Source organism: Drosophila navojoa, chromosome 6 (genome assembly GCF_054131105.1).
Source record: "Drosophila navojoa isolate 15081-1374.11 chromosome 6, UAZ_NAV_1.0, whole genome shotgun sequence".
NCBI lineage: Eukaryota > Metazoa > Arthropoda > Insecta > Diptera > Drosophilidae > Drosophila > Drosophila navojoa.
In genome coordinates, this window is record NC_142894.1 from 1407162 (window position 1) to 1419827 (window position 12666).

Below are 12666 nucleotides of genomic sequence, written 5' to 3' on the forward strand. Positions count from 1 at the left end.
TAATTCACTTCGTGAATGAGTATAAATACCACTGGTCAAAACGCAAATCATCTCAAATACTACAGTAAGAAATGGATTCTCATATGTTGACTTAAAGATTTTCATGCAAAGCATCGTTCGTGTGGTAACGCCAGGTCATGCCCTCGAGGGGAGCATTTGCAAGATGTCATTGCCAGTAGTACGTGCGAAATCCTAGTCACTGGCGAGCCGACCTTCTTTTCATATAAAGCTCGGCTTACGCCCTCTGCTCTGGACTTTTTTTTTATTACCAATGGGATTGAGAGAAATAAACTAATAGTCGAAATTAGGTATGAGCTCTCTTCGGATCATTTACCTATCATAGCAACAGTGCAAAATGCACACCAAACCAAAACTAAGAAACAACATATTCTCCCTAGAGGTTCGTGTGTAGAGGTTTTTCAAGCTGAACTTCTCAGCAGAACCAACCGCAACATGGAAATAAACAATCCGGGTGATATTGAAGATGCTGTCTTACTGGCTGCATTTCTGCTACTCTAGTAAACCAATACTCGCAAACCAAACATCGCAGAGATATTCTCCCACCAAACGTTGACGCGTTCTTTCGTCTGAAAAGAAGAATAAGAAGAGAGTATTTAAGAACCGGGGATGCTCGAGTCCACCATATCTACACTAGACTTTCGAACCGACTGCAAAATGTTCTTGCCAAAGTCAAGCAGACGAAGAAATCTTTGCAGCTGTCCACATAGGAAAAATTTAAGCTACTTAATTTTACTTCCGATAGCAGAAGTGATATTAAGCAAAGCTTGGAGACGCCCTCTCAGATGTCACTGCAATTCCAGTCACAAGAGATTGTGTGGCAAATAAATGAAAACTGAAAAATCCCCTGGAGATGGACTTGCTGGATAACAGAACTTTAAAACTTCTGCCCGAAAAATCGCTGCTGTTTATTGTTCTAATCCTTAACCACAGGGTACCGTGCTTCGACCTACGCTATACAATCTACATATATACAGCCGATATGCCGACCACAAATGTAGTTGCAGGATTAGATTAGGGCAATCTCTTGATAGCAAACCTACGCGGATGACACTGCAGTTTTAACCAGAAGTCCAAGCATTAACACAGCAACGAACAACTTTGAAGAATGGGCTAGAGAATGGAACATAGGCATCAACACCAGTAAGTGCGTAAAAGTTTACCACAAGAACTTTGTCTATTTTCTATGTTGGTCTCCACAATCCCACAAAAGAGCTCACATAAGTACCTTGGAGTTTTACTAGACAGGAAACTAAACTTCAAGTGCCTATGTGCCTTTACATATGCGTGTGTGTATGCATGGGACATGAGCATTGTCATTATCATGAGCAGGCTGTTAGTTGTGCAGCCAAGAAATCTTAGTTGTAAACCTTATAAAAATTTTATTTTATTTTTTACACATGCATTTTACAATACATTTTTGTATGTTACAGCAGTTATTTTATTATGCTTATTATAAGTTATAGCTGGCACACAATTTACAATTTACATATATTTTATATAATATTCAAAGGTAAATAAATGCAGATACTCGTAGATTGGATGAATTTCAATTTCATAGTCAACTTATTGTATTTACATTACATAATTTGACTGCATAAGTGGGCAGGTATAAATTAAGTAGCTAATTGTCGTTAGAATAAATATAAAGTGAGTCAGTGTACGACACGTAGAGATAGCTCGTAACTATGTAAACTTGTTTAAGATTAACTCGTATTTGTCTTTCTGTGATATGAAAAAAAAAAAAAAAAATGGTTTTTCTCCAGTAGACTTGTAGAACATGTAAAAAGGGTTTCAAAAATAGTATGCATGAGATAAAATATATTTTAGTAGGGATCTTGAATTAACGTTTGACTGATCATTTACTTTCACAGCGAGTCAAAGCCAGATAGGTCACTCTCGAGCTATAACGAATAAATTGTATTCAATTGGGTATAAATTGATGAAATTGATGAATTGATGAAAATATCAAACCTTCTCTGGCTTGTAAAGATGTGTATGTGGCAGTAAAAATGTAGAACCAAGGTCTCTCTCAGCCATTGTGTTTGCCTCCTAAGCAGAAATAATTTATTATTATATTCAATAATTCAGTTAATGTTGGTTTGCTAGAGCCATTCCGTTTCGACATTACCTCAATTGTATTGCTTGGTGTACGCTTTTCAAAACATAGTTGAAGAGATTTGGTAACAGGCTGAACTGTTGTTTCATCGAATGAACGTATATCAGCTGATCTACACATAAATAATATATCTGTTTTATAAAATGTTTGACATCAACTTCTACATTTAATGTAGTTTACACATTCTCTTTTTATATAGGAATATGGGAAATCAGGCTAAAATATTTTTGTTAAGATATATGAAACAGGGATGAAATTCTTTTTTTTTTTTTTTAATATTCTTTTTGATTGTGAACATACACACTATACTAGGGCGGGGTTTGATTTTAATGTCACTTACATTTCAGTGCTAGGAATATTTCTCATCCAAGAATGCATTCTATGAATATCCCTGAAATAAAATCAATAAATGGGGACTAAGGATTAAGGCATTCTGTATTATTAACTTACTCGTTTGAACCCAAAAGGCCCTTTAAGCTTCCTACAGATATTTGTTGTGGTTGAGATGATTCGCAATCAGTTGTAGTTGCATTTTCCTTGCAGTCGATCATTTTGTTAGTCAATTGAACTGGCCGATCGCTGACAATTGCAGAGACCTCAAAGCCGGCAGAGACCAATGCGCCACACTCTTTACCGGTGGACTTTACCGGTGGATCAGCAGATTGATATTTAGTTTTGCTATCATTTTGAGTGGCTTTGAATAATGGAGTACTGTCAACCTCGCCTAACGCCTGTTCGTATTGTTTTAATTGCTGTGTGTTAGGTAGGACCGATGGATGGTAGTATTTAGCCCGTGGAATCATTACAGTAAGTGATCGATCCGATTGAAGCGCATTCGCTAATTTCTATCAGAATATAAAGTCTCTCGTAACCAAGATTAATGACTAATAAATGATTTAAATTTTACCTTAAACGTTGAATACTGTTCAGCATTGTGACTCGATACGCTATGCGAATCACTCAAAATGCTACACTTGCCCATGCTGGATTTGCGTATAAGCGCTACAGAGGATATTTCTGACTTGATGCTAGATGAAGTCAGCATGCTTGGGTGATAATTGGATGTGTTTACAAATATAGGTCTTGTCCTAGTTCCTCCATAGGTCTTGCGCTTAGTATAGATCAGCAGCGTACAGACCACCAACAATATAAAAATTGTACCTATTGTTATTAGGCTAATTAGCAATACTTTCAAATTCAGTTGACACGATGATCCCGCATGCCAAGCAAAGCATTCACACACTGAAGTTTCATTCAATATTATATTTGCCGTGACACAATGACCATGGTAGTTACATTTATCGCACCCAATAATCTTATCTGAGCAATGGCGACCAGGATAAAGGGGATTATCTGAGGTGTCAACATAGCCATCTGGGCAGCTGCAGGTATAACTGCCAACCAAATTGAAACAGTGGGCGTGGACGAAACAATCATTGAAGTTATCGTTCGCACATTCATCAAAATCTAAACATGTATTTCAAAATTATTAAGCATAGTAAAAATACATTTTTTTTTCATACAGCTTACCTTTAACTGTCAAAGAATTTATATCCTCCTTTGATGTATACAATTCGGTTCCTCCAACACTATAGTTACTCTTGCGTAAATATTTCCTAAAAACAGATTCTAAGCGTTTCACATCACTGTTTTCAGACAACTGAAAATAGAAGATTACAATTATGTAATTATAACAATAAGTTAATAAAACTAATTACACTTAATTATAGTTCAATTTCAGTTTTAGTGACATAACCTTTAATAAGAAGCTTCCCAATTCAGTAGCATCCTTTCGAGAGTTGAATTCCTTTGACTGGACCCCGTAGTAGACATCACGAAAGTCGGATTGCATAACCATGCGATCGATAGCATCAACGATAATTGATCTTAGATATCGATTTTGATTTAAGGAATCGCTTATAAGCTCATCGTTAAACTTCAGCAAGTAGCTTCCCACTCTTGTAATTGGCATGCGCAGCTCGAAAGTATATGTAGCTGTTGATTTGCATTATAGGGATTTTAAAAAAATAGCAATATTACATTTTCAAATAAAATTTACAAAATTTTACTATCTATATATATATATATATATAAATTTTTTCATTATAATCTAAATCATTGAAAATATTAAACAAGAGTAGGTTCGGGTCGTGATTATATTTATTGATATCTATATATGTATATGAAACAAAGTCGGGTTTGTTACAACACTTATAACTTATGCTGGACCGATTTTCATGGTTTTTATACCTTGAATCCATTGAAAATGGGAAATCAGGGTATAATGGTTTTGTTAAAATGTATGTAAAAGGCAGAAGGAGGCGTGGCAAACCCTATAAAGTATATATATTCTTGATCAGGGCGACGAGCTGAGTCAATAAAAATCAGTTATATAATTATATCTCCCATTTCTTTAAAGGTCCAAATTTGTAATGTATATTAAAATGTATTTTATACAATTTCGATTTTTGTTAAAATTCACCCCTATCATTACATCCACCCCCTTACCCTCATATTTGTAAAAGGCGTATTTCAAATACTAGAGACTTATGCTTCGGTATATACATACATTCAAACACTATGATTACGTTCTGTAAGTTTCATTGAGATGGTACGTCTAGGAATTAAATTATTCAACAAATAAATTCTCAAAATACTGCCAACATTGCAGCGCAGCCCAAGCGCAGTCGCCTGTGTATGTGACTGTGTGTTTGTTACGATCTTGTAAGATCTCGTAGTCTAGCAATCTCGACTAGAGCTTTCTTACTTGTTTATATGTTGGATTTGTCTCCGCCCCAAATAACAGAATCAATCTTGAAAATACTGAAAAATTGACGAATACTTGAAAAATGTGCTATCACTAAAAGTTCTTTAAATTCGGAGCTGCCTTGCATTGTCATTTAGAATTTTCTCAGAAGGCTTAATACCGGTTGGAGTTTTCGGTCAGGCTCTCATGCACATTTTATCAGTTAATATGGCGTTGTTATATTTGTTTGATTTAATTTGTGTAAGTTATTTATTAAATTGAAGATTTATTCTACAGGTTAACAAAAGTGTAAATGTTTTTCATAGGTTGTCTATGATTTTTCTTGATAAGCTATTATCTGTCTCGATTGTTTTATGTGGTTTTGTGCGACTGCATATTTAGTATTACCATTAATAACAAGTAAGAAGTCTCTAGTCGAGACTGCTCGACCTGCTAGATACCCTTAACCCTACATATACATCCACCCTCACGCGCCCGCGCTCTGCTAACTGCGTAGTAAGCAGCGACTGCACTTGGGCTGCGCTGCAGAATTTATAGAAATACAATCACACAGTAAATCTGAAGTTTCCACGTGTACTAGTATCCCAAAACAAAAAACAAAATCCATTTTTCGATCATTCTCGATACTTTATGTGGTCTGCGATGATTCCTTCTGCCTGTTACATACTTTTTCACAAAAACATTATTCCCTGATTTCCCATTTTCAATGGGTTCAGGGTATAAAAATGCAGCGTCCTAGAAGTTCTAATCTTTCCCAGCGGAACCGTAATGCAATTTGGCAACGGAATACCGAGAGTGAATTATCTGACGAAGAACGAGAAATCGTCTGAGAAGAGCGCCGCGTTAGTATGGAGAAATGAAGGGCCTTAATTCGTGCTTCTCAAACACAGGAGCAAAGAGAGGCAGCCCGTGAGATGGCTAGATTAGAAACGAGAAATCGTCGAGCTTATCGTAGAATTGAACAGAGGAATAACCTTCGAAGTGCAAGAACAAATGGTTCAAGTATTGATTTGAATCGAGCAGCGTTTCGATAGGATTGCACCATCGACAAAGTTTGCTGGTGAAACGCCCGGTTTGTACTGCCTTAGTGCTAAAGTGACATTGCCATTAGTGGTCATTGCGTCATTGCGTGCACGTGAATATGATCCACATGAACTAATCCAATCAGTTCAAGCCAATGTTGAATCCTAAGCAGAGGAGTCTATGATACAGTGGTTAATGCAATTGATAATGGAAATGGTGGCTTAGTTTTTTTTTGTGCCCCCGGTGGAACTGGGAGGACATTCCTCATTTTATTGATTTGGGCCACTGTACGTGCGAGATCCGAAAGTGCGGTAGCAATTGCTTCTTCTGGAATAGCGGCCACATTGTTAGACGAATTCCATACGGCTCACTCAGCGCTGAAATTGCCACTAAATCTTCAAACTACTGAACATCCGACATGTAAAATTTCGAAACACTCCGCAATGGCCAAAGTTCCAGTAGCATAAAAAATTATCATATGGGCACAATGGCGCACAGACGCGCATTGGAAGCACTAGACCGAACATTAAAAGATCTGCGCAATGACTCTTGATGTTTTGGTGGTTCAATAATTTTATTATCTGGTGAATTCCGGCAAACACTGCCAGTAATTCCAAGATCTACTGCTGCCGACGAATTAAACGCTTGCCTTAAAGCATCAAATCTGGGGCGATATGTAAGCAAACTTCAACTGTCTGTAAATGAGAGTTGCATTGTTGAACGATCTATCTGCAGATGATTTCTCGAAGCAATTGCTGAATGTCGGTAATGGCCGTGTTCCTGTTGACGAATCGAGCGGTTTGATTTTATTTCCTCCAAGTTTTTTCCGTCTCATCAAAAGATGAGCTTATCAACAAAGTATTTCCGGATATCATTGCTAACCACAAAAATACTAAGTGCTTAAGTGAGCGAGCAATTTTGGCGGCTAAAAATAAAGATGTAAATGACTCCAATTTTATAATTCAAATCTATCGACTGTGTAACAAACGAAGAATAAGCCACTAATCATCCAACAGAATTTTCGAATTTTTTGGATGTGCCTGGTTTACCCCTGTACAATTTACAACTGAAGGTTGGCTCGGTAGTTATCATGCTTATAAATTTAAACCAACCAAAACTGTGCAATGAAACGTGTTTGACGATAAGAAAACTGATGAGCAATGTGATTCACGCGTCGATACTCAAAGGAAAATTTAAAGATAAGAAAGTCCTTATTCCAAGGACTCCGATGATCCCAATGCCCTTTGAGTTTAAACGAATTGAATTGATTCGTCTTGCCTTCCCTATGACGATCAACAAATCACAGAGCAAATTCTTGACTATTTGTGGTCTCAATCTAGAAAATGTGGCTTGCTCATGTGTCATTAAACCATCCTCATTCTTTGTTCTGGCACCTAACCAAAAAACGAAGAATATCGTTTATAACAAGGTGCTTGAATGAAAATCCGATTAATAGGTGTATGTTTTCATCATCAAATAAATATTTTTATATCAAAATTTGTTGTATAAACAAGTAAAAAGGCTCTACTCGAGACTGCTCGACTAGGAGATACCCTGAACCCTCCATTCAGATATTCTAATCATTCTGTACTTCTTTTATGCACATATACATACATACACATTCATCCGCACGCAAATACTAGAGACTTGTTAAAATTTACCCCCCACCCCTAAATTCACCCCCTCACCCTCATCTTCATAAAAGTCGTATATAAAATACTAGAGACTTGTGCTTCGGTATACACATACATTTTAACATTATGATTACGTTCTGAAAGTTTTATTACGATCGTACGTCTAGAAATTAAATTATTCGACAATTCGACTTCATTATATTGCCACACTGCAGCGCAACCCAAGCGCAATCGCCTGTATATGTGAGTGTGTGTGTATGCGTGTGTTTGTTTGTATGTGGATGTGTGTGCGTGTGTTTGTTTGTATGCCTGTGTGTGTGCTAACTATTATTGAAATATCAGTTGCTTGTAGGGTTCAGGGGATCTCGTAGTCGAGCAGTCTCGACTAGAGCTTTTGCATAAATTAAGTATAGAATGATTAAAATATCAGCTTGGAGGGTTCCTAGTCGAGCAGTCTAGACTAGAGCCTTCTTACGTGTTTTATGTTAGGTAGGTGGAGTTGTGTTGCTATAGCTAAACCTTGCGGCCATCGAAGGCCTGGTACTCTAAAGCCCCGCAAAAATTTGATTGTTAAATTCATCCTCATCAGCAGAAAGAGAATGGAAAAAAATAAACAGTGTAAAATTTGGCACGCGTAGGATATTGATAGATTCTTTGCCTTAACATAAATATTATTTTATTTAGCGGTACAAAGCAATGTTAACCACAAAAGTCAATAAACGATTTCATCAAAATACTTTTGCCGACTTTTGTATATACGAATATGTATATCGCATTTTTTATGGGTTTATTTTAAATTATTTAAATATTGAATTTATATTTACTTACGTTTACAGGGTCTATCCGGGAACATGCGAGCAAATCCCAGCCGGCATTGACAGTGACTTACGTATTCTGAGATATTGGTACATATCTCATTTCTGTTGGGCTTACAAGCTGGATTGCAAGAGTTTTGTGATGTTATTGGACTCAATAAGGTTTTCGGAGGGGTTTCCATTAGGATACCGCCAAGCAGCACATTATTCGAGTTGATTGGACGTAGGACTTCTTCATCTCGAGTGGGTGTATCAAATGTTATATTCGTATCATAATCCAACGGAATTTGTGGTTCGATGATTTTATTATTCTTATTAGTATTATTATTTGTCATAACAATTAAAATGTTAGACATATCGGGTCGGAAGGGTAGTTTTAAAGTATTATTAGGTATTATTGCATAAGTGTTCGAATTTGAACGTGTATAATCTAATATTTTAGTTTTGGTTGTAGTCACATCTTTTTCAGTATCGATGGGAGTTGGCATATATATTAACGTATTTGGTAGTTGTGTAATTATTTCCTCTTCACTACTAGCGATCCGCGATGAATTAGATTTGATTGTTTTCGAAATAATACTCTTGTTTTTTAAAAAGATGTTATTGGGACGTATAGTCGTTAGTTTATTGGAAAATGTATTGCTATTCATGTCACCAGTAGAACTTTTTGTGGATGAAATTCTCTCCATTGGCTCCGATGATTCCAAAAAAAATAATGAATTTTCAATATTGTTATAAGCAGCCAAGTCTAGATTATTATCTGAACCATCATTATCATGATAAGTATTTGTAGACACGACTCCAGAATCCCAGATGGGTGTAGTGACAACGTCTTGTACTTTTTTTAACATCGAAAAAGTTTTTAGTACAGACTCGGTTATGGTTTCAAGTTCAACAGTATTTGATGAAGCTGCTGTTTTATTTAAGTTAGTTGAATGGAAATTATTTAGAATATGGGGAACCAATGCATTAGCTCCATTTGTGGCCGATGGAAATTGTTTAAAGTTTATTACATTCTTTGATTCGTTAGATATTGATGGTATAGCTATTTGACTGTAACTCGCTGCTAATGGGTTCTGTTTACCAGATTCCTTAAATGTTGATGACAGTTTTGTATCTTTTCGACTCGCAACTGTGTTAGTATCTTTTATCATGGCTTTAGTTATTGTTGACTTCTGGATAATAGGTTCCAAAAATATTGATGATACTTGTATATCTGCTCGACTCGTAGCTGTTGTTGGCTGATGGGTAATCGGTTCCTTATATATTGATAATACTTGAATATCTTTTCGATGCGTATTTTTTGATGATGCATATCTATTAAATATATTATTAGCTCTTGATGGTGATGGTGTTACTTCTAATGCCAGAAGTGCTGGTGGCTGCAATCCAACTACACTTTGCTTAACTTCTGTTTTTAAAAATGTTTCCAACGGCGGAGGCATTAGTATCGTTGGAAATAGTTTAGTTGGTTTAATGGTATTATATATATGATTCAATGATGTTGGTAATGAGAAATTGTATTCTTGTTTGTCCTGTGGTTGTGCTCTTATATTAAATTGTTCACCATTTGCCACAAATACCTTTTTGGGGAAATCATTTGGTTCGTTGCTTGCTTGAGTTTGGGGGTGCGTTTGGATTTCGGTTGACTTGACAAACGGGCGACCCAAGCCGATAGTCTGAGGGCGTGTAAATGATAACCATGTATTAACTGTGCTAGAGCTTACTACATCACGATTAGTTGGTGGTTTATGAAAATTTGCAGAAATATTTTCGTTTTGTAAATTATAGTTCGAATTGTAAGTAGTATAGTCAGCATTTTGATCTTGTTGTGAATTCACTTCTCCACTACCATTAGAAGTACGCTCATCATATATGGGATTTGCAAATACCAGGCTTTGCTTTAATTTGATTGAGTTCGAAGCAATGTGACTTAAACCTGAGTGTACGTTCCACTTTGTAAAAGTTTCGCTAAAATTCCATTTGTTATTGGGGTTTTCCAGTTCGTTCTGACTTTGATCTACATATTTTTTATTTGATAAGGATGATACACTTATATAGGGTTTGTTAGAACTGATAGTTTTGCTACCAATATTTGCAGTTCGCACAGTTATTTTTGAGCTTTCAGTATTTTTAAAAAAGTTATGATTACGTTGCCTAAATATACTACCTATTTGTTTTATAATGCTCGAATCATTGGCTGTATTAGCCGCATTAATAGATAGCCTTGTATTCTGAGGTGTTATTTCAACCTCAACATGTGCTTTATTCAACGGTATTTTAATAAGAGGAATGGGGGGTGTGGCTATGTGGCCCCGAAGAGCAGTTCCAAGTGGAAAGTTTTCACTTTCCCTCTTAAAAGTCAACGGTGGGACATTAATGTTGACATTATGATTGAGCACATCTGTCTTCAGACTTACATGATGATGGGCAGATATCTTTGGTGATATATGCTGGTAGTAATTACTGTCAGACATTAGATATGTCGTGATCGTTGGTAATTGTGTGGCGAATATCTGAGGTATTTGTTTGATTTCCAAAATTTTATTATCGTGCAACTCTGCATTTAAATTACCAATTAGTTGCTGCGATCCATAGAGATGGCTATTGCGATTATTGCTTGGTCTATTGTCTATGCCTGGCAATTTAAATTTGGCTCCTGATGATGATGACGCTGTACTGAACTCTGTATATTTGTGAACAGCTTGCGATGCTGGTGGCCGAAGTATATGGTTGAACCCATCTGCTAGCCCTCGATGCTGATTTCGGTTTGTTTTCAATCGTTCCAGATTGTAGTACTTATTTCCCACATCGATCGGTATGATGCGTGGTGGGGTTAGAGAAAGTGGGATTGCTGGTGGAATCCAATTTTTTTTTTTTAATGGTGACACGTTGTAATTTGTAGATGTTTGGTTTGTATATTCTATTAATATATCATTGTCGCTGTGTGTTTTGGACAGTGCATTTTGACGAAAATATTGAATGCCTATCCCGTTCGGTCGGCCAATAATGACATCAGCATTTGCATTTATTATCTCCCCAGGTCGTATTGATATTCCATTATTCAGCACGGAGTTTCCATAGGCTGAATGAGGTCTTACTGATTCAATATATGTTGGTGAACTATTATTATTTTGCTGTCGTAGCCAGCTGTCGGTTGCTCCATCTGGAAAGTCGGGTGGATTGATGTGAAGACTATATGCTGTTAACCTTTTTAGATTGATGCTTGAACTATTTATATCTGACTTAAAGTGGTTTGAAGAATGGGAAATAGGTTTTATACTATTGGTTTGAAAATCAGTATGTGGTTCTGGTGTTTGTAAAGGTATGTAAACAGGCTTTTCGTCTAATTGATTTTGGGTTGAGAGCCTATTGGTTTGATTTTTCTCCATTACAGAGAGATCATCCATATTCTGTTTTGTCTCCGCTTGTCGATTAACTAATTGTTTTTGTAAGAACTCGGCCATTACGTCAAATACTGGTCGAAAGCGTTTCAAGTTTAATGAACCAATTAGTTGATCTACTGTCGGCGAGGCTGACATTGATGAAGACTGAGAAGGTTGCTTCATCACTGGCTTAATGTAAACACTATTTTTTTCTGATTCTGAAAGGCTTTGATCAAGGTTTTGCTGGACTTGGACTTTTGTTGTTTCATCTTTATCTGTATTAACTATAACGCTAGTTGGGTTTAAGGAATCAAAACTGTGTTTTACTAATTCTTGATCACGTAGCAGAACTGTGGGTGTTGCAGTCGACGAGTTTTTTTGTATATTCACTGCAGTTATTTGCAATGTCTCTCCGCTTAGCAGCGTAGCCAATGTAACAAGTACTTTTCGATTATTTTGACCCTTCGTTTGTATTAGCTCAGTTTGGAACACGGATACAAGCTCCGGTCGCAACAATGAATTTGGCACAACATCCGTCATAACATTGACAATCACCTTTGTTTGTAAATTGGTTTGGGCTTCCATTTCGTGTTCGGGTATGGATGACTGTCCTTCAGATTTTAAGCCTAAATCTGTTGACAAGTGATATGTAACTGTTGTCAAATAGGTTTTCGTTGCATAAATTTGGATTTCTTCTTCCATTTGGTTAGCTGCTGTAAGAGTCTCACAATTTTTTGACTTCGATGCACCTCGTGGGGGAATGGATTCCGTGATGACAACTTGTGTCAAAATATTTTCATCTGCTAGAAATCTCGTTGCGTCCACTCCATCTAGATGTGTTATTATTACATTCAAGGGACTGTAGTATGTATTTGTATCTAAAAGGGGAGTTGCATCTTCTGAA

The 12666-nt window shown here is 36.6% G+C and overlaps 1 protein-coding gene across 2 annotated transcripts; it reads right to left on the minus strand.

The window, feature by feature from the left end:
• Positions 1-1547: 1547 nt before the first annotated feature.
• Positions 1548-9309, minus strand: LOC108655376 (uncharacterized). Of its 2 annotated transcripts, XM_089262932.1 has the most exons (9): positions 8390-9309; positions 3894-4132; positions 3668-3797; positions 3045-3604; positions 2588-2982; positions 2478-2528; positions 2150-2249; positions 1993-2070; positions 1555-1922 (listed from the first exon to the last, which is right to left on the minus strand). In XM_089262932.1, exons 1-9 carry the CDS (start codon positions 9225-9227, stop codon positions 1887-1889), a joined length of 2427 nt encoding a protein of 808 aa, XP_089119058.1. In that variant the 5' UTR covers positions 9228-9309; the 3' UTR covers positions 1555-1886. The 2 variants fall into 2 exon arrangements, with proteins under 2 accessions (XP_089119059.1, XP_089119058.1); XM_089262933.1 differs by lacking the exons at positions 3894-4132; positions 8390-9309 and having other exon boundaries at positions 1548-1922; positions 3668-3838.
• Positions 9310-12666: the final 3357 nt, after the last annotated feature.

Excerpts from the sequence above, each read along its gene's own strand:
- LOC108655376 (XM_089262932.1), bottom strand. The coding sequence starts at position 9,227 with ATGTTAAAAAAAGTACAAGACGTTGTCACTACACCCATCTGGGATTCT. Across the intron at positions 3,798-3,893 it reads TGGGAAGCTTCTTATTAAAG|TTGTCTGAAAACAGTGATGT; the intron begins GTTATGTCACTA and ends TTCTATTTTCAG. Across the intron at positions 1,923-1,992 it reads ATCTTTACAAGCCAGAGAAG|CTCGAGAGTGACCTATCTGG; the intron begins GTTTGATATTTT and ends TATTCGTTATAG.